At 42.5% G+C, this 25,251-nt stretch overlaps 1 protein-coding gene across 2 annotated transcripts in view; it reads right to left on the reverse strand.

Moving 5' to 3' along the window:
* The window catches only part of adamtsl5 (ADAMTS like 5), a 58,675-nt gene that overhangs the window by 16,286 nt on the left and 17,138 nt on the right, over positions 1-25,251 (reverse strand). For both annotated transcript variants that reach the window (XM_087841928.1, XM_087841924.1), the window contains exons 3-7: positions 5,827-5,999; positions 5,573-5,633; positions 5,064-5,169; positions 3,714-3,841; positions 1,325-1,448 (exon numbers count right to left, since the gene is read on the reverse strand). In XM_087841928.1, the coding sequence (XP_087698054.1) occupies positions 1,325-1,448; positions 3,714-3,841; positions 5,064-5,169; positions 5,573-5,633; positions 5,827-5,999 (592 nt within the window). The remainder of the gene's footprint in view (positions 1-1,324; positions 1,449-3,713; positions 3,842-5,063; positions 5,170-5,572; positions 5,634-5,826; positions 6,000-25,251) is intronic.

Genomic DNA, 25,251 nt, shown 5'->3' on the forward strand with positions numbered 1-25,251 from the left:
GCTGAGTCACCCAAACAAAGCAGCCTTTATCAGCCGTGTTCTTCTTTCTCAATCTGAGCCATTATGGGCCAGGACTTCATCTATCACCACTGGTCTGTCTACACAATGAGCTGTGAGAGAGAACCACTGTTACAGAGCCAAAGTGACACGCTTGAGGTGTTAGGCACTTTGTAATTAGGTTTAATTCCCCAGAATCTGGTGCTTATTTTTGTTTATTTCCATCTATTATTCTCAGACCATTAATGTTTGAGAATAACATGAAAGCTCTGTATTATGTTGAGGTTTCCATTCATTAGATGAATGCTCCCAGCTGAATAGGAATGCCCCCTAAACAAACCTCCAAACTCACATGAGTTAAAAAGTAACTATTCTGAGGATAAAGCAGCCAACAAATTCCAAAAGCTGCCATGTTCAAAAATCAAAAATCACATCAAAATGTAGCCAAAGTGCCTTAAACGTGCAAGGCCACTAGATGGCAACTGGTGTTTTTGCAAAAAGAATTTTGGTTAAATACCAATACTATGAAGTCTATGAAGTCTTGACCTCTGTATACACAGACTATTCCATGGTTTGCTCACCAGCTGATGACTTACATTAACATTTGAATTCTTAATTCAATTAAACAGGGCAAACAATGCAGTATAATACTGCTACACAGTGTGTGGGGTTTGTCTGCAGTATACGGGGGAACATAGCACACAGATGCAGGGTGAAGTCAAGAGGCTGGAGATGAACTTGAAGAACATGTGTCCAAGTCCAAGCTCTGCCTGCTGCTTTGTTTTTGCTCTGTTTAATTTCAAAGTAAACTGAGTTAGAAACAGTTTGTTCGCTGGCCTGGTTTAAGTAGTGAATACTTGTGTTTTCTAACCTGTTATTTCTCTTTTCAGATAGAGCATACAGGCAGACAAGCTTCTGAAAACCTCCTCCCAGCATGCAGTCAGACCCCACATTATCCTCTCGAGTACAAGTGCTGATGAAGGTAGAACATGTTGTGGTGGCACCGAGCCAGAATGGCCCAAAGAACTTTGTGTTCTTCCTCCTCTTTCCTGAATCAACTGTAATTTTGTAGCTGTTGTTTGCTCGATTCCTCCTGGAAGGCAGCCAACTGCTTTTATTTGGTAAACGTGTTGCCATGGTTAACGTTCACTTCATCAGGGAACAGTTCCCTGAGCTCGAATGACTAATAGCATTTGGGCAGGAAAACACAAAGGGGGGACTGGAAATATCCCCACGCTGTGTTGGCATTTCAGTCCTTATTACTCTGTGTGTGTGTGTGTGTGTGTGTGTGTGTGTGTGTGTGTGTGTGTGTGTGTGTGTTTCCTACCTGCCTCCAGACTGTTGCTCTGGTACACACTCTTGTGGTGTAGGCAGGTGGCGTTGTGTCCGCCACACACCATGCAGGCATCCACCTGCTGCTTTGAGCCTAAGATGAAGTCACAGCCAGGTTTCTGTGATAAACACAGAAAAACAGTTTGCTTTGACTTATTGTCGCTCCTTTTTTTCCTAACAGCGTGCATTTTCTGCTGAGAAGTAACCTTTCTTTTGGCCTTTTCTTTGCCATGTAGTCACCTCCAGCTACTGCCGGGCCTCAGCTCTCTTCACTCTTCCTTTCTTTCTCGTATTTGCTTCTCTCTGTCATTTGCTTGCTCTTACAAACATTTACTTTGTGGAAAAACTGTACCCCAGGGCCTCAACAGGGCAGAGTGGGTTGGAGTCATCTCTATAAATGCCAGAGTAAAGAGCAGCCAAGACGAGCAGGATTTTTTTTGGTGTGTGAAGAATCTGTTGCTAGAAAGACGACAGCGGCTGCGCTCTTCTGTGGTCTCCATTTCTGCTGTGCAACCCAATCAAAGAGGTTCTCACACTAGAGATCAATAATCTGGAGAACCTATTTAATCAAAAACACATGATCTGTTTGCACAGAAGAAGACATGGATGCTGTGACATTTAGGCATAAAAGCAGACTGACAAATTGAATGGTTGAAGTTGTTGCTGAGCAGCTCTTCTAAAGTCTAGAACTGATTAGTTAGTTCACTGTTTAGTCGTTCAACAGGAAATGAACAATCAGAATCAGTAATTTAATCATTTATGTCATCCAAAGGATGACAGCTTTCCCACTGGTAACCTCCACAGCTGAAGAGAAAACTATTCTTTTTCTTAATGTCAAAACTAAGTCTCAAAATCTGCAGTTTCTCAAGTGGCCACTTGAGGCAGGCGAAAACAAACCAGCCAATCCTGATGGACTCTCCATTCCAGCCAAAGACAATAAACCCACTTTGGGGTTGGATCAGGAGTCAAAAGCATACCAAATCAAGCATGTGGTGCTGCCTGCTGTGGCTAGGGAGCAGCTGAAACATAGCTAGTAATTGCAGAATTAAATAATTTCTTAAACTGAAAAGAGTTTAGATAATTTTGTGTGGTGTACATTAAAAAAACACCGCAGTTTTAGCTGTGAAGGAGTATCTACACTTACACTGCACACACACGGTCCTGTGTTCATGTGTTCACCTGCCTGAACTCAGTTTGTTACCTGCAGGACTCCACGAGCTGCAGGCTGCATCTGCTTCTTGTTTCAGGCCCAGGGCTGCTCTGACCTGGGCCAGCACAAGTCTGTGGCCCATAAATCCTCTTATATGCGCCACACGCAACATGTGAGCATGCTCACACACAAATACACACGTATGCACATGCAGCATATGTAAACACAGACACAGATTAATCCTTTGTGGGCTGTGTAAAAATAGCTTCAGCAGTGAGCGTCCTCTCTTGCAGCAGATGTGTCTGCTGAGTGTTATGTATGCATGTCCCGACAGCACACGAGCTCCAGGACCCATGAGACACGCGTTTGTTTCCTACCCAGTCCCCATCCGTGTGAGGGTAGGAGAGGTGAGAAGGGGACAGGCTACATGTGGGATTGTGGAGAGCTCAGCAGAGCCATAATGCTAACTGAAAGCTGCAGTCTACACTGATGAGAGAACTGTGGTCCAAACGCACAGCATGGAGTTCACTTCTCCAGAGAGCTCCAGTGAGACTGGTCAACATCACTTATGCCTCAACAGAGTGGAGCTGAAGGAACAAGAGACTCGGGCCAGTTTTCTTTTGACATCGCCGTCATTTGAAAGCTTGGATGAGTTTTTAAGGATTTCTGTTTCCAGAAGTACAGCTCCTGTTCATTTATTCCACAGACATGTGACTGAGTGCCGGAGCACCTGAGATGACTGAATGGACACGTAACTCTCTTCAAATAATATTTATTTGATAGAAAAGTGAAATTATTTGTTTTTTAGTAGAAAAGGAACAAAAATTAACTGTAACTCTCAATTTGGCACAAAGCATCCACATATAAAATCATATTACTGTATAAGGACTTTAAAACATGTAAATAGTTTAACTTTTAGACTATAGCGTGGTGAGAAAATATCCTGATTTTTGCATTCCTGGTATAGACCGGACGTGACATCTGCAGTCCAGTCACAGGTGTGAAAATCAAGTGCCCATATTAGGAATATCCCCTCTCCGTGACATCATACTGACTCAAGAGCAGGAAACACTACCTGAAACAGACTGACCTTCGTATCTGAATCCTCGGCCATGTTCAACATAAGCATCTGGCATTGTTTATGACAGAAAACAAGGAAATCCATAATAGGCCTGCTTTAAATCTTCTATGCGGTAAGAAACACTGACACACACACAGACTGGGTACCACTCACCAGGCAGCGTCCGTTCACACACACTGCTCCTGAGTCCTTGTCGCAGGCTGTGCCGTCAAGCACTCGGCCAAAGTTGAAGTAGAAGTTGTGACCCAAGGCCAAGCAGCTGAGTTCACAGGGGTTAGAGCCTGGCAGGGAAGATATTCAGTCAGTGGCTCATTATAATATTATGGGAAAATAGGTGAAGCAGAAGGGCAGCGGGAGGTGACTGAACAGCAAAAACAACCAGAACATGGAGAAAGAGAGCAAACTGAACAAACAGCAACAAAGTCCTGGGATTTAACTTCCAGTAGGCCACAGCAGGACGTGCGAGCTACACGGCTGCCACAAACACACAAACTACAGCTGCGTACAGCTGCTGAGCTTTTTTATTGTTTAGCTACAGTCTGTATGGGCCTTAAAAAACACAGTCTCTGCACATCCACGAGCTATACATCTGAGTCCCTGGAAAACAGAAAAAAGTGCTGTTTTATATGGACACATCAGCATGCTCATCGAGGCTCTGAATGTTATTGGGGAACACTTTTTAAATTCATCTCCAGACATTTTGCTGTAGTTATATTCTACACAGATTAAACCCAAAAGACACACTAGGATAGACTTTTCAGCTCACTGTGGATTTTTGATACGCACTAACTTGTTTGATGGGTTTTTGAAGATTTGTGGTTTGTTATGTATGATTAACGAAGAAGGGAACATAAATCTATTGACACAGTCAAACTGTGGGAAACTGACTTCCTTTTGCACCCAAACGATGAGTCCCCTTACAGTAAACCATTTCATTTTACAGTCGTAGTTTAAATTCAGTGTTAGGACTGAGCAGGCTGTTTATGGTGTTAGTGTGGTGCCATCTGTCCCATCACGATGCCCACAAGTAGTAGAAAATGTATTTCAAATATATCTGGTCTAAAAGCCACGAGTGCCCAGGAATTGCTTTATTGGTGTGCAGGGTTTTTGTGTTTTCAAGTTTTAAAACGTGCTTCTGAAGACAACATAGAAAAAAGTCTCTCTTTCAATCCATGTTAGATATCACTCTTCTCCTCAGAGGCCTGTAGATCGAATAGGAACGTTCGCTGGCTTTCAAGGAAGCATCTTTTGAAAGAAAACCATTTTTCCTGGTGATTAAATGATGCCTGCAGAGAGTAAACTGTGGGCTTAGAAATTTTTCATACATATATAAAAACCACACATTGCATAAATGAGCCATCTGTCTCAGCTTTCATATGGTGAATCTATAACAAGCCACGTGGGACTAGTTACATCCAAAACTGATCTCTTCACTGCACAACAAAAACAACAACATATACTGAAGAAGTCTTAAGTAGGAAGAGGGTGAATCATCTCACTGACCTCCATGAAAGGTGATCCATCTGAAGGAGTTGCCAGCCACCAGCGGCCTGTCATTAAAGGCAGCACACTGCATCTCTCGGAAATCCTCCGAGCCAGGGGGACAGTCCTGCACACACACAGACACACAGCATCAACACCCTGACGTCCTTGAGGATTAACCTTTGTTACGACCATGCCATAAAATATAGGCTTCACATCGAAGGAACCTTCTACCTGATTTTGAACTCTCTCAGTGAAACTGTTTTGATTGCTACACTGTAACAATTACTCTGCATACAGAGACACATTATTGCTTTATCATGAAGCGCAAACAGTGGCAGGACCGCCGCCGCGGTGCAGACGCAGGTTAATCTGTCAGTGAAATCCCAGATCACACCCTGAAAGTCACTGATCGTTATACCCTGGACATTCCTTCACGAGCAAACGTTAGCCATTGCTCTACAGTGTTTGCATAAAATGTGTGTGTGTGTTTTTAAAATAAAGACCAAAAGCCTTTTTGTTGAAAGGACCTTGGTGTTGCAGATCTTGTACTGTCTGGGATCTCCTGCACATGGTCCACCCACTGGGTTCCTGGGACAGAAATAAAAGAGATGTATAGGATTAGGTAAGGGAACAGTAGGAAACACTGTGGCTTAAAAATGTTAAAATATAAATTTCATATCCCTTCAAAAATCTCTGTGAAGGTTTTTCTGGAAAAAAAAGTCTGACTGAAACGTCGTCGCATAAAATTTGGAAAACTGTCCGTATTTTCTCCCGTGCTAACCTTGTGATGCAGGTGCGTGACCTCACAGATGCTCCGCCCCCACAGGTGCGTGAGCACACAGACCAGCCGCTCCACGTTGCCCACTCATTTCTGAAGTGCAGCTGCCTCCGTGTGCGAGCTGGACGCACCGATGAATCGTCGCTGTTAGGACCCCACGCCGAAATCCAAGAGGGCTGGAAAAAAAGCATAAAACAGAGAGACAATTACAAAGACAACTTTAAGAACAGGTAACACAAACATGAGAGCAGGACACTGGGAGAAGACCAGGTAGACACCAAATGAGTGTACACGCTGAAACCTTTTATCAAATGTAGATGAAGTATTTGTATTGGAAGCATCAGGTTTCTATCATATCTCTCTGCAGTTATTTAGGTCACAAGAGTCACAGTAACAGATGCTAGTGTTGCAGTAACACATGTTGCACCTATGTATGTATTCTGTGGTAGGGCTGTTCGATATAACGATATATATCGGATGATGATATAAAAACATCTATCGTTTCATTTTACGATATCGTTTGTTTCGTGGTGTCGCAAAATAAACTGTTTACGGCAATATTTTATCAACATTTTGATGGACACTGTAGTGGCTATATTAATTTATTAAAGTTCTCTCTTTCTCTTATATTTAATATAACCACACTACGGACGGACAAGCGCCTGTTTTTATGCGTTGTGGTTAACAACAACGATGGTAACACCATCGCATGTCCGCTTGTTTATGTTCCACATAAACCTTTCACAATAAAGCTCAAGATCCTGTTGAGACTTTTCAAAATAAACTGAATCACGTGAAAGAGCAGAGTATTTACGGATGAGAAGTAAAAAAGAGCCGCCAGGTGCTAAAAAATAGTCCTTAGACTCAAACGTTAAAAGCCTTCATCACAGCACAGAAACAGCTTTAGTGAAGGTTACAAATGATCTTCTTATGGCCTCTGACAGTGGACTCATCTCTGTGCTTGTCCTTCTTGACCTTAGTGCAGCATTCGATACTGTTGACCATAATATCCTATTAGAGCGATTAGAACATGCTGTAGGTATTACAGGTATTGCACTGCAGTGGTTTGTATCATATCTATCTAATAGACTCCAATTTGTGCATGTAAATGGAGAGTCCTCTTCACACACTGAGGTTAATTATGGAGTTCCACAGGGTTCAGTGCTAGGACCAATTCTGTTTACATTATACATGCTTCCCCTAGGCAGCATCATTAGAAGACATAGCATACATTTTCACTGCTATGCAGATGACACCCAGCTCTATCTGTCCATGAAGCCAGATAACACACACCAATTAGTTAAACTGCAGGAGTGTCTTAAAGACATAAAGACTTGGATGGCCACTAACTTTCTGCTTCTCAACTCAGATAAAACTGAGGTCATTGTACTCGGCGCTGAAAAGCTTAGAAATTTGGTATCTAACCAGATTCTTACTCTGGATGGCATTACCTTGGCCTCCAGTAACACTGTGAGGAACCTTGGAGTCATTTTTGACCAGGATATGTCCTTCAACGCACATATTAAACAAATATGTAAGACTGCGTTCTTCCATTTGCGCAACATCTCTAAAATTAGAAATATCCTGTCTCAGAGTGACGCTGAAAAACTAGTTCATGCATTTATTACTTCCAGGCTGGACTACTGCAATTCATTATTATCAGGATGTCCAAAAAACTCATTGAAAAGCCTTCAGTTAATCCAAAATGCTGCAGCAAGAGTACGGACAGGGACTAGAAAGAGAGAGCATATTTCTCCTGTTTTGGCTTCCCTTCATTGGCTTCCTGTTAAATCCAGAATTGAATTCAAAATCCTGCTCCTCACATACAAGGTCTTAAATAATCAGGCCCCATCTTATCTTAATGACCTTGTAGTACCATATCACCCTATTAGAGCACTTCGCTCTCGCTCTGCAGGCCTACTTGTTGTTCCTAGAGTATTTAAAAGTAGAATGGGAGGGAGAGCCTTCAGTTTTCAGGCCCCTCTTCTGTGGAACCAGCTTCCAGTTTGGATTCGGGAGACAGACACTATCTCTACTTTTAAGATTAGGCTTAAAACTTTCCTTTTTGCTAAAGCATATAGTTAGGGCTGGACCAGGTGACCCTGAATCCTCCCTTAGTTATGCTGCAATAGATGTAGGCTGCCGGGGGATTCCCATGATGCATTGAGTTTTTCCTTTCCAGTCACCTTTCTCACTCACTATGTATTAACAGACCTCTCTGTATTGAATCGTATCTGTTATTAATCTCTGTCTCTCTTCCACAGCATGTCTTTATCCTGTCTTCCTTCTCTCACCCCAACCGGTCGCAGCAGATGGCCGCCCCTCCCTGAGCCTGGTTCTGCCGGAGGTTTCTTCCTGTTAAAAGGGAGTTTTTCCTTCCCACTGTCGCCAAAGTGCTTGCTCATAGGGGGTCATATGATTGTTGGGCTTTTCTCTGTATCTATGAAGCGCCTTGAGGCGACATTTGTTGTGATTTGGCGCTATATAAATAAAATTGAATTGAATTGAATTGAAACGTTAGAACAGGCTTTTCCCCGCAGCACGCCGTGTAATAAATACTCACAAAGAAAACGGCGGCCGTTACAACTTATGTCTAAAAATGTATCGTTTCATGCATCGGTTAAAACACTCGACTCCAGCTACATGACGCGCAGCTGGAAACACTTCCCGCAATACGAGCTGCCCGAGATTCACAGAATTTACAGAAAATGTTACATTTTTGTGATTTATGTCGTTATCGGGACGATAGAATTCTTATTTTGGGATATGAGAGTTTGGTCATATCGCACAGCCCTATTCTGTGGTTATAACCAGAGATTTTTCTCTAGTTCACAGTATCTGCAAAGAAGTTTAACTATAGTTGTGGCACTAATCTACAGGCACAGGCATTCTTTATCTATGCATTGGCTGTTTAGAGCTTTGTGTGCTATTTTCTTCTATGACATGCTTCTTTCATTCTAAAAATGCTCCATTTACACATGTAGTCTTAGTTTGAGCGTTTATGCAAACATCAATGTCAATGAATATTTATTATCAGAAACTGTTGGTGCCCAGAGGTTGAACACTGACTTTCCTAGCCACAAACAGGTTTCCATCCTATTTTTATTCCTCTGTGACTGGCTCACAATCATCCTGATCCATGTGCTACTGTGTTATGTTTTTTTAATATGAGCTTTCTTTGAACAACTGCCACTCTACAGTCACACATGTTTAAGTTCTTACTGAGAGATTGAAAGTGCAGAAACAACACGACTCCCTGCTCTGTTGTTACTGTGCTCTGCTCTGCAATCACTCTGCAGCATCACTCTGCACTCATGTCCTGCATGTTCAAAGCTGTTAGGTGGCAACTGGCCACTGTCAGCAACTCCCAGTCATTTGTGTCGTGCGTAAGGGAGAAAGCAGAGAATGATGAAATATCATTTGTGGGAGGGAAAATCCTGGAGCCAGATAAATCTATTTAAAGAGCAGACGTATGAAGAACAACAGTCAACCTTGTGAGCCTGGTGGATCAGGATCAGCGGAACAATAAAAGTGATTAGAGAAACCTCAGTGCTGGTCCTCAAACACATTCCAAAGTTTCTGCCCTGGAGGAGGACTGAAACTGGCAGCGTTCCCACTGGTTGCTCATACTGCACACACATTTAACTCTTTACACACATGCAACAGCTGCAGCAGACTCGCTGTCATGGATGGCTGAAGCCACAGACAACAAGTACACAAAACATGTCAGACGGAAAGTTGGTTACATGTATTTAAACTGATTTATATCTACAATACTTAAACAACACAGAAGATTACATTTGAAATAAATCCAAAAGAGGCAGCACTGAGAGAGACAAGCTGAAGAAAAATGATTTCAAACAGTTATCTAATAAAGACTTTATGCCAGCATGCCGACGATTTGTTACATCCTGAGGCAATCCATGGGAAAGCTAAAGGTAACCTTCCGCGTGCCCGATTGTGGATGGAATCCAATAGAAGGATGCTGCCGGCGGTAGCTCACGTTCCAGCCATGTATTCCAGCCCTAACCCTAACCTTATGCCTAACCTTGTGTGTTTTCAAAGCAATTCATGATGAGAAAGTAAAATAAATGTACATTGTAGATTCAGTCCAAATGGTTCTCATGTTTCCTTCTGTTTCAAACGCATAACATAGGAACGTGTTGGGGGGCTGAAAGCATAATATACCGACGATTTGTCACATGGCATCAGATGTTACGCGTTTGGAGTGAGAACGTGTTGCTTATGCATGAGTATGTTTCTTAGTAAAAGCATCATATAGATTTAAATCAAATATTATTCATTTAATGATCTGGCTCTAATTTAACAGTTGCACCAGGTTATGTGGCGAACAAGATAATTATTACAACCTCAGCGTGCTACTCTTCACTGTCATAACATTTTAAATGGTGTCAGTATTGCAACAAAACAACGCATTTACTGAGTTTTACTGCAACAACAACAAACATGGATGTTCACAAATGAAACAGAAGACTCTTTGTATGCAGCTGATGTTGCACCACGTCCGTGTCGGTTCATCCAGGTCCTGGTTTAAGTTTAAGGAGCAAGAAATCCAACAGACTTCTTTAGGTTTCGTGAAGACGTTTCACCTCTCATCCAAAAGGGAGTCTTCTTCACTTCTAAAACCAAAGAGTGGCAATGTGATGAGGCTCATGATTAATCAGAACTAGGTTTTAAATACTGCAGACATTTGGTTTACATGACAAAAAGAAAACAATAATGGATTGACCTCCCCAGAGCTTGAACCTCAAGCAAAGAAGATCTTTCGACTGTCCTTCAAGAAGCCTGGTGAAGAAACAAGAAGAAAGCCTGCCTACACGAGTGCAGGCTGTGTTGAAGAACAAAGCTTTCCTGCTCATGAGAAAATGTCAAACTCTGGTTTGGCTGTTATTAAGATAAACTGAATTGGAAAAAGGAGTCAGGCTACTAAACACAGGCTGACACGCGTGTAAACCAAGATCACTAATGTTAATTAAATTATAGTCTATAATGTTTGTTTAAAATAATACTGACATTATTTCCTAGTTTTAGTTATGTAACTAAATTAAACAATAAATCATCTACTGTCACGGCTAGCAGGGCAAGCCGTGTGAGTTTTAATAGAGGACCCAAGATGCAGGCAGCTTCAGATGCAAGTGAGCTTTATTAATAAGGATGGACACACAAACCATGAATGTAGCAGGCACAAAACAAAACCTAAGAGAAACCTAAAATGGGAAAACGAACACAACTAACCTGAAACCAGAACAGAACCGCAGGGAGACTCAGGGAAGCAACGGATGATCTGATATCGTCGTGTTAGTGTTGTTCCCAGATCATCATGAAAATGTTGTTCCAGGTTCAACATTGCAAGTGACCAATCACATTATTGTGACGTTATTCTTTTGCGCACCAACCCATTCGTGCATTTATGAAATTCCAATGTTGCAAGGACAATATCAATTCTGTTTTACGCCGTTTTTTCCCGAAGTCGCAAAAGTATGACATCACAACATTCTGATTGGTCACTTGCAATGTTGATCCTGGAACAACCTTTAGTATGATGATCTGGGAACAACACCAACACGAGGATATCAGATCGTGCGGGAAGCAACAAAGAGGAACCAGCAACAGGCAGGAGAACACACAGGGCTTAAATACTCACAGGAGTAATCATGGGATGGGAGAGAGGAGGGGAACACACCTGGGAGAAATCAGGGCTAACGAGACACAGACATAAAGCTGAGAACACTCACATGTGACAGAGACCTTCAGAATAAAACAGAAAACTCACAGACACAGAACCAGACAAGGCATTGAACTTAACAGACAGATTCATGAGCAGACAGTGGCTGTGTCCCAATTCAGGGTCTGCACGCTTCAAGTACGCATTTTAAGTGCGATTACGTCACTACCACGCGACGACGGCTGTCCCAATTCGAAGTGTACTTCAAATGCATACTCCAAATGTGCCGTTGATTTCCCCAAATATCAAGCGTGGTCCGGTGCACGCTTCGTGGTCTCATATATCCCACAATTCATAGCGCAGCGGTAGGTGTGGATAATTTTGCTGCAAAATACGGCAGAAGGGAGCGGCCAAGAGTGAACTGTCAAAAGTAAGTACTGAATATGATGTCACTTATTTATGTGCAAATGTTTATTTAATGAAGAACATTAAAACATTGCTGTTGGCCACAAAGTTGTGTGACATTAGTGATGTTTGTACTTTCTCCCTTTAACTCCCTTTAAACAGGAAGAAACATCCAGCAGAACCAGGCTCAGGGAGGGGCGGGGCCATCTGCTGAACACATAGGCTGTATCCCAATTCAGGGTCTGCAGCCTTAAAGGCTGCATTTTAAGGCCGATTACATCACAGTGGCGCGCCGAAGGCTGTCCCAATTCAAAGGCTGCTCGAAATGCGGCCCTCAAATGCGTCCTTCATTTCCCTGAATTTTAAGGCTGTGGCGGTGTAGACTCCGTGGCCCAATATATCCCACAATTCATAGCGCGGCAGTCGGTGTGGATAATTTTGCCGCAGACGGCAGAAGCGGAGCAGCCGTAGAGTAAACTGTGAAAAGTAAGTACTGAATATTATGTCACTTATTTATGTGCAAATGTTTAATAATGAGGAACATTAAAACATTACTGTTTGAGCGGGAGGAGGAGGGTATGGGGTCTTAACACCCCCCCGTTCTCTGCTAGCCATCGGGGCAGGGGGACTGGGAAGAGATGCTGGCTGTCCGATTGGCCTCCCTGCTGCTGCGGAGCCTGGGGCGGTCTGCTTGCCTCCACCCCGGAGGGAAGGGTAACATCTCTTGGGTCTGGGTGCCGTTTCCCCCTCTGGGGGCGAGGATACCTGGACCCGGGGTATAGAGTATGTTTGGGGAGTGTGATTGTGTGTACATGTCCATTTACGTTTATTCCTACGTTGGGTGAGTGCTGAGTGTTTGTATATGTGTGCATGAGGGTGGGAATGCATGTCTGTGTCTGTGTGTGCCTGTTTGTCTGTGTCTATATGTCAGGTCGGGTCTTAGACTCCACCTCTCTGGGAACTCCCAGGCCCTCCAAGTGTGGAGGCCTATCTCCCCTCACCACACTCCCTGCCGGTGACTGATGCCCTCAGGGGTCGGTGCATTGTTGGTTCTTGGTGTCCGGGGCTGGGCGCTCAGGTCATGTACCAGCTCACTCCCGGTGGCTACTTGGCGAGGCCTGGCGCCTGCTGCTCGGTCAGGCCTCTTCCGGGGCGCGGAGGGCCTCTGTGCCTGCGGCTCGGTTCACTCTGGCACAGCTGGCTGCCGGCGGAGCCGGCGGGCACGCCGGTGCAGCCCCCTCTAGTTTCTGCCCGGTGGCTACTGGGTAACCCCTCGTCTGGGGATCCTCAGCCCTTCCCATGAAGGTGGCACGGATGCCCCTCCGGTGGTCCTCCTTGGGCTCTTGCACTCTGGGGCCTCTGGATGTCTGGGGCCTGGATCTCCCCCATGCCTGCTTCATGCCCTGGGGGACGGGGCTATGGCTCTCTACATCCTCTAGCAGACCATTACATGGGGAAACCATTTGAATACAAGCGCGCCGATCCACACAGGTGTGCACACAGGTGTTCACTGTTCGTAGACTTAAATCACACCTTTCTTGGCTGCTACTTCAAAGCACATTGTGTGCTGTCTGTCCTGCGTGCTGCACAACAACATTCAATATTTAGTATTTACTGCTGTTTACACTTAGCTAGATTAATGCGATGGTGTTGTGTATAGTATGTTGCTTTGTTTTTTTGTTTTTTTTGCTTGTTTTCTATTCTTTTTCTCTCAACAGGTGATCCCGGAGATATTTTTTTTCCCCCCCTTTCTCACTGTCCCTCTCCCCTTCTGTTTTTCTCTTCCTTCCTCTTTCTTTCTCCCTTTCCTATCCCTCACTCATGTCTGTCCCGTCTGTAACAACTGAAAATAAAATAAAATAAATAATAAAAACAAAGGTCGATCAAATGGACCAATACGGCAATGCCATGATGATCCATTTGGCAAAATAAATCCATTGGGTATCCTTGTTGGTCTTCAGACAACAATTCTGACGGCTAAAGAACCAAATGGGACAGGCAAAAAAAAACAAAAAAAAAAAAACATTACTGTTGGCCACATGTCGGCAAAGTTATTTGCCATTTGTTTGTACGTTCAGCTTTTACTTGCTTTTAAAGCCTTTAAAATATAATAGTAATACAATAGTTGACCTTAATCTTACAGAGAATGTGATGATTTTGTGGATAATTAAAGTCAGTCATATATCCACAAACACAACAAGCTGAAAGTCAGTGATGCTGCTCGGTTTGCAGTCCTGAATATCACGGCACAAGCAGGATTCACTGCACTGTTAATGTTATATTGCTGCCTCTGTTCGGTGGTGTCGAGCCAAACGGACTTTAACGTGTGTTTGAACGAGCTGACGGTTCACTCGTTAAGCTCAAAGAAAGATGCTTTAATCACAGGAGTCACACATGTGTCCACTGTACCATCTGGGAACTCTTCTTGTTTAGCACTCGTAATAACACAAACACTAAATCCTCCTTCTCTTGTCCTGTTTGTAGCAGTGTATACACCTGAGACTGTCACCTGTCTGTCCTGCACTCTCTCTCTGTTTCTTTCTCTCTGATTGTGTAATAAAAGTATGAACATGTATTTATAAGTTACACTTGTGTTTGAATCCTGCAGCTTATCACACATTTGATTTCCATGTGTGACAACTGCAAGTGTCCAGAGTGAGGACAGACTGAGGGACCCACTGCTGCACATCATCTGTGAGGCTTTGCACCCCTGATGATCCACCAGGACAAACTCAGCAGTGTGTGAGGAAGAGGAGGAGGAAGAGCCAGCAGCAGCTGACAGATGGAGAGAATAGACAGACTGTTCCCTGTTTGTGAAGGACTGCTAGGAAAGTTTAAAATAACTAATTGTCTGTCCTGAATCAGTCTTATTAGGTAATGTTCAAATAATTTGATCATTCCAGTATTTTCAGTGTGGGAGAAAGTACTCAGGGCCTTCAAGTTACACACTATGAAAGGCAGCAAGAAGTTTAATATTCAGAAACCTAAAGTATGTATCAGCAGCAGAATGGAGCTAAAATAAATGTTTGTTTCAGTTCTATGAAGCTTTGAGTATTTTGGATTAGTAGTACTGCTGTGTTTGTTGCATCATATTGCTGTAATTGTTTATATGCTTTATATATTCTGAGGTAAGTTGATCTATAGGGTTACATCATATTCTATAAGGATGTTATGTGTTTGTATACTTTCTGCCCAGTTTGACCCATTTAGCAGAAGTCAGCCTGTTTAAGGCTCTGATATCTATTCTGTATGACTTAAAGCAGTTATGACATGGTCTGATTTTCTCACCCAATAAAGGAATATTTAATATATCAGTCTACTCTTCATTCTATCAGAAACAGTTATCACAGCTTGTACATTTGCTTTACATATATATGTAAGCACTGAACCAAATTTAGTAATGCCAACATATTGAAGGAACAACATTTGTCTCTTATATATAATACACCTATATATGCACTGTCAAAGATACTTGAGTGTCTTTGAGTGGAGATTTAAGGTGATAGGACATATGAATAGCTGCAACTTTGAATGTTTACTGAAGCTCAGTATTTGACGCAGAGTTCACTCACATGAATTTCACTCACATGTGCTGTACCAGTGTACCTGCACATGTGATGTGACAATAGAAGTGATTTGATGTGAGAGTTCAAACTCACTGCTGTAATAACTTGTTATAACTAGTATAATAACTATAATATTGGCCATATCATATTTACACTGACTTTAGTCTCATGAACAACATTAACTATTTGTTATTTACTAGCTAATCTTAAATGACTGTTCAGTACAGATATGAAGCCCAACAATCATGTTTTACAGTCCTGTGGTCTCAGCCTCAGATAGTTATTAAATCACGCAAAGCTCGTGTAGAAACAAACAAACGAACAAAATATGTTCTCCTTCATTCCTGTCAACCACACGTTTCCAGCTATCATGGTTGCTAGGCAACCTGGGCAGCGCGACGGAGGCTAGACCGTCCCATTTCACAAGCCTCGCACTTCCGGCCTTAGCGGTCTTTGAGTACGCGGCCCTTGAGGACCGTTGAGGCTGCGTACTTTAAGGCTGCAGACCCTGAATTGGGATATAGCCATTGTGAGTGAAAAAGGTGAATGAAAAAGTGAGTGGCAGACATGGCCACCAGGGTGCAGCCACAGAGTCTGGCAGGTCCTATGTGTTTGCCAAAAAATATATCTAAAACCCTTGGATTTTGCCATATTTGTTTGGTCTTTTCTTGTCTTTCTGCCTCCTCTTGAGCTTAACGTGTCTACGGAAAATGGTTAATTTAACTCTCCACCCAGCCAAGAGGAGCCAACATCTTTTGTATGCAACAATCTTGGATCTTGAATGATGCTAGGCCGCCCCCCAGGTAAACGTGTTAAAACGGTATCTTGATCATTCCTGGGGGTTGTGAATCTCTTGATGATAATACTTCTGGCTGGCGATGTTGAGCAAAACCCTGGACCTGTTTCAAGTCCTGTGCTACAGTTGCAGCAGCTCTCTGGGCTAACACCATCACTGCTACCTTGGCTACAGCAGCTTCCTGGGCTAACACCATCACTGCTACCAGGGCTACAGCAGCTCCCTGGGCTTACACCATCACTGCTACCAGGGCTACAGCAGCTCCCTGGGCTTACACCATCACTGCTACCAGGGCTACAGCAGCTCCCTGGGCTTACACCATCACTGCTACCAGGGCTACAGCAGCTCCCTGGGCTAACACCATCACTGCTACCTTGGCTACAGCAGCTCTCTAGGCTAACACAATCACTGCTACCAGGGCTACAGCAGCTTCCTGGGCTAACACCATCACTGCTACCAGGGCTACAGCAGCTCCCTGGGCTTACACCATCACTGCTACCAGGGCTACAGCAGCTCCCTGGGCTTACACCATCACTGCTACCAGGGCTACAGCAGCTCCCTGGGCTTACACCATCACTGCTACCAGGGCTACAGCAGCTCCCTGGGCTTACACCATCACTGCTACCAGGGCTACAGCAGCTCCCTGGGCTAACACCATCACTGCTACCAGGGCTACAGCAGCTCTCTAGGCTAACACCATCACTGCTACCAGGGCTACAGCAGCTCCCTGGGCTTACACCATCACTGCTACCTTGGCTACAGCAGCTCTCTAGGCTAACACCATCACTGCTACCAGGGCTACAGCAGCTTCCTGGGCTAACACCATCACTGCTACCAGGGCTACAGCAGCTTCCTGGGCTAACACCATCACTGCTTCCTTGGCTACAGCAGCTCCCTGGGCTTACACCATCACTGCTACCAGGGCTACAGCAGCTTCCTGGGTTTACACCATCACTGCTACCAGGGCTACAGCAGCTCCCTGGGCTAACACCATCACTGCTACCTTGGCTACAGCAGCTCTCTAGGCTAACACCATCACTGCTACCAGGGCTACAGCAGCTTCCTGGGCTTACACCATCACTGCTACCAGGGCTACAGCAGCTTCCTGGGCTAACACCATCACTGCAGACCCCCATTACAACTAAACCTGGTAAGTCGACACAACCTATCATACTCATGCGTATGAGTCCTGTGTAAGAGGAATCGTAAGAGGAATCCTGTGATTAAAAAGCATTGATCGTGTAAGTTATTTCGGACTCCTAATCAAGCTAGGACTATATGGGATCCACAGTGTAAAGAAAAAGGGCTCTGTCAATGGAAAACTGTACTTAGTAGTCAGTATAATCTTTTAATAATATAAGTTTACATATGGTAGTGATAGGATGTGCGATCCTTAATAGTCTGCAAAAGCTTTGCGTGAATTCCAGAGTGCTCTGGCATTCACACCCACATCCTGCGTACATGGGAAAGGTCGTACCTTGTCTTATTGTTTTACGGTAGGATAAACGTAGCTATGTCAGTTTTAGTCTAAGTGCCTTTTTTACATATAGATGAACTGTTGTATTTTCCAGACCAGCAGGTTAAGGGAAGTCGTTTATGGGGTCACACTCTGACACACACACACACACACACACACACACACACACACACACACACACCTCCACATTCCGATGTAAGGAACAAACGCCCACTGATGTATAAATAAAGACCAGAGCAGTCTCAGAGTTGCGAGTCTCTGAGCCCTCACTCTCTCGTGCGAGCGTTCTGGTGACTGCCCTTGCTAGCAAGAAAACCGTGTGTTTCTCCTCTCTGATTCTCAGCTGAAGAAGTGTTTTAGAATATATCTCTTAACAGGCTCCTAGGTGGCCATCTGAACATACGCAGCATGGCCCATAAGAGGGAACAACTGGAACATCTTCTCATTAATTCAAATGTTGATTTCACGGGACTTTTGGAAACTTGGCTCAAACCCTCTTCTCCACAAGCACTGGTAACCCTACAGGGCTACAATGTCTTCTGAAAAGACAGACCTCAAGGAAAGCGGGGAGGGGTGTTATTGTATATGAAGGACTCTCTAAAATGTACACAAATAATCTGGCCAAATGAAATCTCTATTGAATGTGTTGAAGTTAAAGTGTCACTCTCAGCAGAAATGTCATTTACTGTTTTATCGCCCACCTTTGGCAAAAGTAGATTTTTATGACCAATTCAAGGCACTTCTGAATTCTTGCGACTTCAACAATGAACTTATGCTAATGGGAGGCTTAAATGTAAATTGGGATAATAAAAGCAAAAGAAACTAAAAGAAATTACAGATAATTTTGGTTTAACACAAATGATCAGTGATCCCACTAAAATAACAAATCGCTCTAGAACTCTAATAGACCTGGCGTTTTCTAACAAAGCGGATAGAATGATCTGATAGAATGATAACCACAATGTCATATTCTTCTCTAGAAAGCTGACTAAAAAGCGACTGATGATACGGTAATTTTTACACAAGCCAAAACTGCTGATGATGCAGCCCATCAGCTTTCATTGGCATTACATGATCTACAAAAATGGCAGAATGACTCATGCCTGTGCCTTAATGTTAAAAAGACCATATCAATGTTTTTTAGTAAACTTATAACAACCGTGGCTGCAGTAAAGGTTCGCCTGGGTGCACAAGAACTAATTAATGTTGAGGAATTTAAGTATTTGGGAGTGCTGCTAGACTCTAAATTATCCTTAAAAACACGTTAAAAAATAGTGAAAACTGTAAATGTTAATATACAGAACTTTAGACATATCCACACATCATTAACAGACACAGCAGCGATTACATTCCTGCACTCTATGATAGTGGCTCATATTGAATATTGTATTACTATATGAGCTTTGCTGCTATTGGGCCAATCGAAGTGTGCTACAAAAGAGTATTGAAAATATTAGATAAAAAACCTTTTTCATATCACCATTGTTAAATTTTAGATAAATACAAGTTTCTAAATTTTACTAATTTCAAAATTATTTAAATCTGCCTGTCTAGTATACAAAGTTGTACATGGTCTGGCGCCTCCACCAATGAGTGATTTTTATTAAACAAAAGTCTAGCAGTGTTGCCGGGTCTCGACTGACTCGAGCCACTGTGAGAGGTGATTGTGAACTGACATTTAGACGGAGCACCTGTTCACAGATGCTCTGTCATATCAGGGAGTGAGCTTCTGAAATAGTCTTACACTGTCAGTGAGGGAAAGTCTCCCCATGTTTAAGAGTCACTTAAAAGGGCAGCTGAAGGACACAAACATATGACCATGTTTAATAATCATGCTTTATATTGGACGTGAAAAAGAGTTAGTGTATTACAAAAAGGGAAACAACTATTAGTGTAATGGGTCAGTGACAGGACAGTCAGGGCATGTGCAATACTGGGGTTTGTGCAATATAATTGATGTGTTTCCGTTATTGTTATCTATACTGTCCTCTGTGTCCACTCTTCTTGTCATTGTCTGTTCTAATATAATGTGATTACTGTTTTCGTCCTTGTCACATGATATGTAAATAGTGTCTCTGTATGTTTTTACTAACATGTGTGTAACACCAACCTGCCAGAAGGTCTACAGATGGAAATTAGCCAAAGGCTATAATCTGGCATATTTACATCTGTTTAAATGTTCATTAATATGTTGCCCCTCTTTCTAAATAAAATAAATAAAAATAAAATAAGAAGCAGTCAGTGAATCATGGGAAGCAGCCTAAGCCTATTTCAGCATGTCTAAAGGTGGATTCAGGGTCACCTGATCCACCTCTATCAAAAAGGTTTATCCGAACTCCCATTCTACCTTTAAATGACGCAGGATGGCCTGCATTATGAGAGCAAAGTGCTCTGTTGGGGTGATACGGTACTGTGAGGTCTTTAAGACTCGATAGGGACGGATTATTCAGGACCTTGTTTGAGAGGATTTTAAACTTAATTCTGGGTTTAACAGGGAGCCAGTAGCAGGTTAGGTCTGCACTGTAAATATATTGACAGAAATATAAAAACAAAGTTAGAGGATATGATGAGCTGAAAACAATGCAACCCTTCAAAATGAACAACAGATCAGCAGTGACTGTGAAAACTGCTTCATGTAGCTGCACAGTCAGGAGATAAACTGTGATTTAGCCATTTCATGTTTCCTGACTGCAGTTTCACCTTGGGGTTACATCAATCCTGTTTTTCAAAGTGTGACAGCCACTTTACAAAAGATAAAATTCATCATGTAAGCCCTCTGAATCCCCCCGAGCTCAACATTAAATGGCTTTTGGTATCCATAAATCAACATGTTAAAACTCCCACATCTAAAACTTCAAAACAAATCCTCTGTACTTTGAACTTCTGGCATTTACGTGTGTGGAGAAAAAGCAACAAAGTGTCTCATAATAAAAAAATGGTTCGATGCAAACACACCCTCATACAACGTTACACACAAAGCTGAGAGCGACCTTTGCTATAACTGTCCAGCATTACTATGGCAGGGTCACCTGAGGTCACTGTCATTAGCATCAGCGCCAGCCAAATTAGCCTTGATAACAGCTGTCAATGGGTCGGACTAGCTTTCTAATTAACTAAGTTGACCTATGACCTTTACGATGTCCCCATCTCTCCTCCACCATTCACACCAAACAGAGAAAAAAGTGTCTTCTTTGCACAAAGCAAACTGCATAAAGAAAGAGAGACGGAGTAAAGAGTCTACGTCTCTCTAGCCAGCGTGCAGGTAAACTGCCACAGTGTAACGTTGTTCGACTGTTCGCCTGTCTGACCTGGCATAACTGTTTCCATTCTGTAAGCTGGATGGACAAAGGGTCTTTTCTCCAGGGTCGATACACACTCATATAGAGGGGAGTCTGATGTGTCATTTGTATAAAATATACCTGCAAAGAATGACACTTGTGCTCCAAATAAAGCAGGAAAGCATTAATGTAATTAAGATAATTACTGTAGTTTGTGGTCAGATCAAAAGGAAAACATTATTCCTGATTCAGTGTTTTAATCTGTGTAAAGTTGTGTAAAAGTTGAAGCTCTCTAGTTAAAAATGTGAGTTTTGTGGCGGAGAAACAAATTTAACATGCAGCTTTGGGAGTCAGGGGTAAAGATTTGAACTATTCTGTTGTTCAAGTCTCAGGTAAATATTTCAAGCATCTGATCTGTGTGATTATAGAGTTGATGTTGTTATGTTAGTATATTTGTCCATGGTTTTCCTCCTTTTATTTCATTTGCACTTTGTAATTTTTTTTATCAGTCATGAATTCATTTAACAGTTTCGGTATTAAGAGACGAATGATTGTTTTTTGTGGTGATGAATGCAAATTTATTTTTATTAATCACTAAATATTGGTAGCAGTTGTAAGCATATGATTTCACGTAGCATAGATGTTTTTGATAATTATGAGAGCTGCAGTATCTAGAAACACTTAAAGACACGTAAACAACCTGCAGATACTGGCGTCCACGCAGCTGGGGGCGCTGCAGTAAGGCTTACACAGTAACTGAAATGGCTGTTTCTTTGCAGCCATAAACCAAAGTTCCCAGTGAGAACAGAGAAACGCAGCAGCATCACAGCCCTATAAAAGTGAAGCAATAACATCTGTACATGCTGTTCTCTGAATCCAAGGGGAAATACACCAAGCCTGTAGCGGGGTTACACCATGTCCAAGTCTGGTGTATTTCATGTTCTGTTCTTGCCGTGGCCACCCGAGACGCTGCCAGCACAGCTGCAACAATGACAGAGCGCAAAAGATGTTTCAGCAGTGTAAACAACTCTGAAACAAGGATTGTAAATAATGTGTTACTAGTCTTTTTGAAATGACACAACTGTAACACAAAAATGAAAAATGGATCCATTGGTCTGTTTGAGGTGTCACAGCAGCTGGGAGGGGGGGCAGTGTCTGAGTGTGGTTATTCCAGCCAGCCCTGGGGGAAGGTTGGATGGTTGTCTGCTTGACCTCAAGACAAATAGCGATGAAAGATGCGGTAAGATGGGAAAAGGTGGCATAGCAGCAACAAACACAACAGAATAGGAGACAATCAGGATGCTGGCTTGGAGCAGCGCTCCTCTGCTCACACCCTGCAAGAAAAAGCCAATCAGCTCAATTGCTGTGACTAGTCTATGGGCTGTGATTGGTTTATTATCTAAATGAGCTGGATTTTCCTCTTTGGGACCTGAAAGTTGGGATTTTTCTTCTACACAAATGGCCTTAATCACAATATTTAACTCTGTGAACTGTAAGAAAAAGAAGGCATAAAGACAGGATAACGTGGGGGCGGCTTTGGGATATGGCTTTAGGCGCTGGCAGGTTTACCTGTGCACTTTTTTTTTGGGGGGGGATTTCTGTCTATACAGACAATATTGATTTGTAAATGATTAACTAACAATCTTGTGCTTGTACTTAAAGTGCTTTGTCTACATTATTGCCAAAGAGTGCCAATGTTAAACGTAATCATCACATCGGCCTCCTCTGACGACCTGTTTGCTGCTGCCTGCCGCTGAAAGGCAGTGGGGACACTTGGGCAGTGCATTTATGATGACATATAATGTGTTCTCTGGACACACTGTGCTTTTTCAGTGCTCAGAGGTTGATGGGTCCATGTCAGAGCTGGCTATGAATTTCAGACAGATCAGGCCTTAACTTAACAAAAAAGTTATCAATCGTTCTTTTCATCTTTTCTCATTACCCACAGCTACATCCACTTCTCAGGCCTAGGCTGCTCACCGGGGCTATGTATCATCACTGATTTCTATAATCCATTCGATTTGATTCACAAGGTTCCGATTCGATTCAATTTTGCCTCAGAGAGTCAGAAATATTATAATTCTGATCATTGATCAGTACTGACACTAGACTTTATCAGAGATGTGAACATCACAGCAGAGGCCTTTGTGTCAAAGTAACTGAGGATAAAACTCAGAAAAACATGAAGCAGATTTTCCTGGCCTGGCTTTTTATAGCAGATAACCTTAAAAATATTCTGCATTTTGCATAATTTTAAAAAGTTTAAATGTCTTCAGTATTGAACAGCAGAAATCAGTCTTTCTTGTCCGAGGTGATTAAGTAAAAAAAACAAAAAAAAAACAGCGGTCGACTGCGCTGTAAACAACGGTAGACTGGTGGGTAATAAGCGAATGAATAATGCAGAAAACAGATTTGAGATGGGAAACTGTTCTTGAAGTACAGAGAGAGAGAGAGAGAGAGAGAGAGAGAGCTGTGCATGAAGTGTGATTTTTATCGTGGTGGAAGCAAAACAGCAAAAGTAAGAGGGAATTAATGGTGATGTTTATCAAATGTGAAGCGTAGTTTGCTGCTGGTTCAGTGAATTTTGGCCGCGTACCTGCTCTCATTTACTGTTTGGTGGTTGTTGAAATAGTTTTATGAGCTTTAACCTGAGATTTTGGCGTTTCTGGTAAAATAAGTTTATATTTAAAAGTCGATTCAGGATTTAACGAATCGATATTGCTTTATTCAAGCTACTCACCTCTCTCTATCCGCCTGCACTTTCAAACGTACACACGAAGGACTACGGGAATATCTGGACCACGACCAATCAGAGAGGCCCCGCCCCTGACTGTCTCTGATTGATTTAGACCACGATAGGGGCATAATGTGTGTCTGCTGTTGACCACATGGAGACTTTCAGAGTTGCTGAGTTTTTTTTTGTTTGTTTGTTTGTTTTTTTTTTTTGTTGGTCGCACCGGTGCAACCCAAGATATTTTTTTAGTCGCACCATTGAAAAATTTGGTCTCATTTGCGACTAAATTGGTCGAACTCTAGAGCCCTGGAATACAATTTATGGAGCGCTATAACAGGAAAATTGTCATAGTAAGATCAAAGATATTTAAAATACACCAAAAAAGATAAATATTATAATAATTTTCCATTAATAAGGAGAAATACCAACAGTATGAATCAGTGGGTGATTCAATAACAAGTAACAGAGAAAATAAATCACCAGTAGTGCCATTTTGTTTACCTTTTAGCCTCTCTTAGGTCACTCTTTCATTTTTTACAGCACACTTATTAACCATTGATTTACTGATCAATGTCTCCATTCTTGATTCATGTGTCTCATTACCATCAAGCTGTCTCCTCTGGGGCTTAAACATTAGGTCAATGTAGAATTGGTACAAAAAGTCCTTCAGTTTCTACTAGGGCATGAGCAAGTTGTTATTTTTTTAACAGCCATCTTGAAACTGAAGTCAGGGTTGTAGCTGCTTTTAATGACAGGTGTCTCAAACTAGGCAGCTACAGCTGATTGGTGTTTGTGCTTTCTGGAAGATATTATTACAAATAATCCATCCTGCTGCAAGGTAGAGTTGTTGGTTAGCGTACTAACCAAGCTTGCTACCTTGAGCTGAGCTAATACGCTAATACTCCAAAACACAATCTGTCCAAAGCTATGAAGAGTTTAAAACTAATGTGTGACCTTTTCATCAAGGTCGCTATGTTTATCTTTTATATACAGTCTATAATTAGCACCAGAACATTTGTTGGCTTGAGAGCGAGCGATTTTTGTTAGCTGTTAGCAGCTATACAAAAAAAGGGAATTCTTAGCTAAACTACGGAGGTGTCCAAATTTGTAGACTCCTCCAAATGTGGTCGACAAATGCGTCCTCATTTTCCCCAGAATATCCCAGAATTCATTGCACGGCCCAGCCAATTCCAGTTTCCAATAATGGCGGCCGCTACTTAGTTGTAATATTACTCTTATTACTCTTTCACTTTTAAGATATTTTCAGGCGAGAATGTAGCTGTGTAAAGTTCAAATATCTGCTCGGTTTATCACGATGTCACATATTTGCAAAAGTGCTCCGACGTTTTAGGAGAAGTCTGTTACCCACCAGCTCGATAGCTCGCCGGGAGCTCGAGGGTCACTAGAGCCACTGAGAATGGCAAACTCCCGACACATGGTTTTTCTGACCCCCACGGTCTTTCGCTACTCAGGTTAAATGTGATAT

Source organism: Neolamprologus brichardi, chromosome 1 (assembly GCF_056152115.1).
Source record: "Neolamprologus brichardi isolate AB-2024 chromosome 1, ASM5615211v1, whole genome shotgun sequence".
NCBI lineage: Eukaryota > Metazoa > Chordata > Actinopteri > Cichliformes > Cichlidae > Neolamprologus > Neolamprologus brichardi.